Source organism: Ceratotherium simum, chromosome 16, assembly GCF_057802395.1.
Source record: "Ceratotherium simum simum isolate JZ-2026a chromosome 16, ASM5780239v1, whole genome shotgun sequence".
NCBI classification, from domain to species: Eukaryota; Metazoa; Chordata; class Mammalia; order Perissodactyla; family Rhinocerotidae; genus Ceratotherium; species Ceratotherium simum.
The window spans coordinates 55147105-55152875 of record NC_141915.1 but is presented as its reverse complement, the minus strand read 5'-3'; the positions used below and the strand labels follow the sequence as shown (position 1 = coordinate 55152875).

Here is a 5771-nt window from a genome sequence, read left to right as displayed (position 1 = left end):
GCCCTTTGGAGAACCTAAAACTTCCCAGGAGAGGAATGACTAGCACTGCTGGGTGGTAGGCAATGTGGGGGAGGGTGCCGGATCTGTCCCCCTCAGGGGCCCTCGGGCAGCACAATAGCCCCTGGGGCTGCCACTCTCTGGCTTAAGTGGTTGCCTGGGCAACAGCTGGGGCCAGCTTCCACCAATCCATGGCAGAGGCTTGGTGGGGGGAGGGAGGCCGGTTGGGAAGGGGGGTGCTGTCCCCTTGCTGGATCCTATATAAGGAGGAGGGATGTGAGCGGAGTGGTCTGGGCTTCACTGTCCCTCCAGCAGACTCGGAGGTGGGGCACAAAGATGCTTAGGCTGGGCTATGCCAAGCCTGGGTCCTGGGGCAGCTTCTGGGCCATCCTGACCTTGGTGGGCCTGGCCACTCGTGCAGGTGAGTGGGCAGTGGGCAGGGTGGGGGGCAGGGAAGAGGGGCAGGACTTTCCAGCCCTAGCTACACTTGGCTGGGAGGACGCGGTGTCCAGCCGGCCAAGACAGAGTTGATTGGATCACAACGGCTCTGTGGACACTTCTCCCGGAAAGGAGAAGGGCAGCCTGCCTCAGAGAGGAGGAGGGGCTGGGCCGGCAGGCAGGGGTCTTAACGACAGGAAGATCCTTCCACTGTCCATTGTCCTAGGCAGCTAGGCCCAGGCAGAGGCCGAACGGGGCGCCATCAGCATTCAGGTCCTTCAAAGTGACAGCTTGGGGAGGCGGAGCTGAGAAAGTGACCACCTGCTCCTCTCTCGCCCTGCCTTTCTCCCTCTGTCTCCCTCTCTCTTACATGCAGATGCTCTGCTCTCGTGTGAGTCTTCTCTCCAAAAGTCCACACATGCCACAGGCCTGTGTGTGTGTGTGTGTGTGTGTGTGTGTGCGTGTGTTGGGGCGGGTGCCCATCTGCCGCTGTCGGACGCCCGCCTTGCCTCCGTCCGTGAAGCTCCTTACACCGTTCTCAGCTTGGGGAAGCTGCTGGCAGCATTATCTGTCACTGAGTTTCCTGTAACTGAGTGCATGTCCCCATCTGACCCTCATGGCGTCCCTGGAAACATGAGAGAAGGACCCAGCATGGCCAGTCTGGAAGGGGGATGCCCGCCTTAACACGCAGTTACCGCAGGAGTCCCATTCCAGCACCAGCTCGCCCTCTGTACTTTCTCTGGTCCCCCACAGGCCGCCCGATGAGAGTGGACTTCTGTCCCACAGATCGGGACTCAAGAGGGCAGCTGGGCCTGGAAACAGCTTCCCTTCCATGCCTGCAGCCTTGGCTTATGCTCCACCCCTCTCTCCTGCCATTCAGTGCTCCAGCCCCCAGTCGTCCCTCCGCTCCCAGCGCGCCAAGCCCATCCTCTTCAGCCTTTGCAGGGCTGGTTCTCCACCTGGACACTCGTCCTCCGGCTGGTTCCTTGTCATTTCTTCTGGGAGCCTGTCCCTGGCTCCTGCACCTAGAGTAGCCCCCACCCCCATTACTCTCACCTCCCTGATTTAGCACAATCTAAAACGAGAGTGCTTATTTGTGTACTTAATGTGTACTTTTAGGAGCACAAAGACCTGGCTTGTTTTGTTCACTGCCATATTCCGAGCTCCTGGGAGAGTGTCTGGCAGGCAGTAGGTGCTCAATAAGCATCTGTTAGTGAATGCACTGCTTCTGACAACTCCTCCGAGGGCTTCAGGAAGTGAGGGGTGGGGACAAAGAGGTTCCTTAACCCTTGCCTGAGTGTCTGGCACCATGGAGACCAGTTCTGGGCATTTGGTCCCACACTGGTTCATAACCTCTCCCTGCCAGGAATCCACCCCCCTTCCAAGAGCATCCTCTCAGGGTCCGCTCAGAGTCAGGTTCACGACCTTCCCCATCGGGATGTGCTTGTGTGCAAGCACATACATCCATGCACTTTGTGGGCACAAACAGGTACGCACACAGCCTCCCCAGGCCCACCTGCCCTCTGCCCACACCCAGGCACACACGTCTCCAGCTGGTCCCTCTGTGCCCCTAGATCGCGGCCCTGAACCTGGGTGCCTTTTCAAGCTGTGCTGTGTTCCTGCTGCAGCCCAGAAAGCTGACGTTGGCGGGGAGGCAGCGGGCACCTCCATCAACCACTCCCAGATGCTGCTCCAACGCCTGCAGGAGCTGCTGAGGCAGGGCAATGCCAGCGACGTGGTGCTGCGGGTGCAGGCGGCGGGCACAGACGAGGTCCGAGTCTTCCACACCCACCGCCTGCTGCTGGGACTGCACAGTGAGCTGCTCCGGGAGCTGCTGAGTAACCAGAGTGAGGTCGTGCTGCAGGAGCCCAGGGACTGCGCCGCTGTCTTTGACAAGTTCATCAGGTGGGGAGGGGAAGGACTGGGGGGGAGCTTCATCTCTTCCCAAGCCCCTGGCTCCTCCACTCAGGCTCAGGGAAGCCCCTGCCCCTTAGAGGGCCTTCTGTCCACTCCCTGGACGTCATTAGGATGACGATGCCACCACCTCCCTCATCCCTTCTCCCACTGCCCTCTTGCAAAATACAGTGCAACTGCCCTGCCCTTGCCTGTAAGCTCCTTATGGTTTGATGTCAGTTACCAGATGCTCTCAGCGCCATTCCAAACCTGGCCAGGAGAGCTTTCAAAAACTAGATTCCTGGGCCCCACTCTGGATTGTCAATTTCAGGTCTGGGGCTGGGCCCAGCAGTTGTTTTTTACTTTAAAGCCTCCATGTGGTTTTGGTATCTGGCCAGGTTTTGAACCACAGGGCTAAGGAGCAGAAAAAGTTAGCCAGCCTTCCCCCCAACCCTGACCTCCTCCTTCTTGCCAATCGCTGCATAGGGGGCACCATTCAAACTGTAGTCTGAGAAAGTAACCCTGTTTTAATGGCTTAGACAAGATGGTTGCAGAATTTCCAGTCATCACTTCCAAGTTCCAAGCAACAGAAAGAGGAATAACACAGAAGGGCAAAAGGGTTCGCCCTACCCCAGTGAGTCCTATTTAACCATCCTTCCCCCATTCCATACCTGCCTCTGCTGACATCTCATTGGCTAGATGTAGTCCCATGGCCACACGCACTATAAGGGAGCCTTGGAAACATCTTTTACTCCCAGAGGCAAACATGTGGCAGAAATCCAGGAGAAAGGGGGATCTGGGTCTTGGGGTAGGTATCCGGCAGTTGTGGCCATAACCCCATTGAGCATGTACCTTTAGGGACTGGCAGGAAGGGTGAGCAGAGGGACAACAGCAGACGGAGACAGGGAGCGAGTGAGCCAGAGTGATAACGGATACTGAGAGGGGATGACAGTGAGAAAGATGAGACTGCAAGAAGAGGGGAGGGGAGAACGGGGTTAACCTGTGTGGACCGCCTACTTTGTGGCAAGGACCGCTCATTCTCCTCCAGTTGTCACAATAACCCTGTTACTGCCCCTTTCCTGCATGATCAGAGTAAGGTTGAGTGAAGTTGAACGACTTGCCCACTCTCATAGCAAGCAGGTGGTGGGACATGGACCCGAAGTGAGACCGTAAACGGCACAACGGCAGGAGCCACAACTGTCTTGTTCCAGCACAGAGCTCGGCACCCAGCGGATGCTGAATAAATACACGCTATTTCCGTTCCCACGAGAGCGGGAAAGAGGCTGTGAAGTAGCACGGGCGTAGGAGGGTCCTAGAGAGGAAAAGCCAGGAAGCCTCAGGGCCCATCACTCTGTGCCCCTGACCACGAAGCTCTCCACCCAAGGCTGGGTCCCCTCTGGACTCGGAAAGCGGAAAGCGGCTCTGGGTGGGGGCCGGTGGGTGTGTCTGGTGCCGTAGCTCCGCCTGACCCTGCCGCACCTCTGCGCCCCTCCCGCAGGTACCTCTACTGCGGCGAGCTGACCGTGCTGCTGGCCCAGGCCATCCCGCTGCACAGGCTGGCCACCAAGTACGGGGTGGCCTCCCTGCAGCGGGGCGTGGCCGACTACATGCGCGCGCTCCTGGCGGGCGGCGGCGCGGGCCCGGCCGTGGGCTGGTACCACTACGCGGTGAGCACCGGCGACGAGGCCCTGCGCGAGAGCTGCCTGCAGTTCCTGGCCTGGAACCTGTCGGCCGTGGCGGGGAGCGCCGAGTGGGGCGCCGTGAGCCCCGAGCTGCTGGCGCAGCTCCTGCCGCGCTCGGACCTGGTACTGCAGGATGAGCTGGAGCTGTTCCACGCGCTGGAGGCGTGGCTGGGGCGCGCGAGGCCACCCGCCGCAGTGGCCGAGCGGGCGCTGCGCGCCATCCGCTACCCCATGATCCCGCCGGCGCAGCTGTTCCAGCTGCAGGCGCGCTCGGCCGCCCTGGCGCGCCACGGCGAGGCGGTGGCCGACCTCCTGTTGCAGGCCTACCAGTTCCACGCCGCCTCGCCGCTGCACTACGCCAAGTTCTTCGACCTCAACGGCAGCGCGTTCCTGCCCCGCAACTACCTCGCGCCCGCCTGGGGCGCCCCATGGGTCATCAACAACCCGGCCCGCGACGACCGCAGCACCAGCTTCCAGACGCAGCTGGGCCCGAGCGGCCACGACTCGGGTCGCCGGGTCACCTGGAACGTGCTCTTCTCGCCGCGCTGGCTGCCCGTCAGCCTGCGGCCCGTCTACGCGGACGCCGCCGGCACCGCGCTGCCCGCCGCGCGCCCCGAGGACGGCCGGCCGCGGCTCGTGGTCACGCCGGCCAGCAGCGGCGGCGACGCGGCGGGCGTGAGCTTCCAGAAGACGGTGCTGGTGGGGGCGCGCCAGCACGGCCGCCTGCTGGTCCGCCACGCCTACAGCTTCCACCAGAGCAGCGAGGAGGCGGGCGACTTCCTGGCGCACGCAGACCTGCAGCGGCGCAACTCTGAGTACCTGGTGGAGAACGCCCTGCACCTCCACCTAATCGTCAAGCCCGTCTACCACACCCTCATCCGGACCCCCAAGTAGCCAAGCGGGGCCGGGGTGGGGAGCTCGGCGTCCCGGACGCCTCTGGATTGGGGAATAAAGGCCTGGCATAGATGGCCCAGAGGGACTGGGAGGGGCGCGGCACGTGGAGGTGCCTACAGTGGCCCCCGGGGTAGCCATGCGCTGGCAACGTCGGAGCTGGGTGGAGTCCAGGTGAGGGGAGATGTCTGGTTTCAGGAGCTGATTTCACGGTTGACTTGAAGGCAACGCTCTTGGTTGAATAAACCGATGCTCAGAGAGGCGAGGGGATGATTGAACCACCCAATCCGGGGGGAAAAATCAGCCCAAGGAGGGTCCCACAGGTCTAGGGGCTCTCCGTCTTTCATTAGCTTTTCCCCCAAGGACCCCCACCCCCACACGGAACGGGGCAGGTAAGAGCATCTAATGGTCAGGGCTACCCTCAGCCTAGTAAGCCTGGGGACCCCAGTACCAGGGGTTTTCTCACCTTGAAGCTGAGGGGCTTAGCTGGGCAGTTTCTGAGCCCCGACTTCCAAGGGGTAACCACCTCACTTGGGCTGTGAGGCTTTCTGCCGTCTGGGCCACCCCAAGTCTCTGACCTCTCCTGGAGGGGTCCTGGGCAGTGTGATGCGGCATGAATGGACCTCGGTAGCCCCACCCTTCCTGGGGAGGGGCCTCAGGGTCTAGAGACAACCACCGTTCCCCTAGGTGTTTGTAGGGTGGTGCTGTGCAACTGGCCAGAGGGAGATGGGGTGTGGGGGGAGGAAGGGGGAAGGGTGTTGGGTTGAATCTTCAGGGGGACCCCACATTCCAGACAAGGTCTAGTTTCCAACACAACTGTCAAGACCCAAATGGGATTTTATTGTTAAAAAGGAGGGGGAAAAAGCCACT

The 5771-nt window shown here is 61.2% G+C and overlaps 1 protein-coding gene across 2 annotated transcripts; it reads left to right on the top strand.

The window, feature by feature from the left end:
- The first annotated feature begins 274 nt into the window (after window positions 1–274).
- BTBD17 (BTB domain containing 17) lies at window positions 275–5332 on the top strand. Of its 2 annotated transcripts, none has more exons than XM_004432715.3 (3): window positions 275–418; window positions 2064–2340; window positions 3827–5332. In XM_004432715.3, the coding sequence occupies exons 1-3, from the start codon at window positions 334–336 to the stop codon at window positions 4902–4904; spliced, it is 1440 nt and encodes a 479-aa protein (XP_004432772.1). In that variant the 5' UTR covers window positions 275–333; the 3' UTR covers window positions 4905–5332. The 2 variants fall into 2 exon arrangements, with proteins under 2 accessions (XP_004432772.1, XP_087297635.1); XM_087441509.1 differs by having other exon boundaries at window positions 277–418; window positions 2010–2340.
- The last annotated feature ends 439 nt before the right edge of the window (window positions 5333–5771 follow it).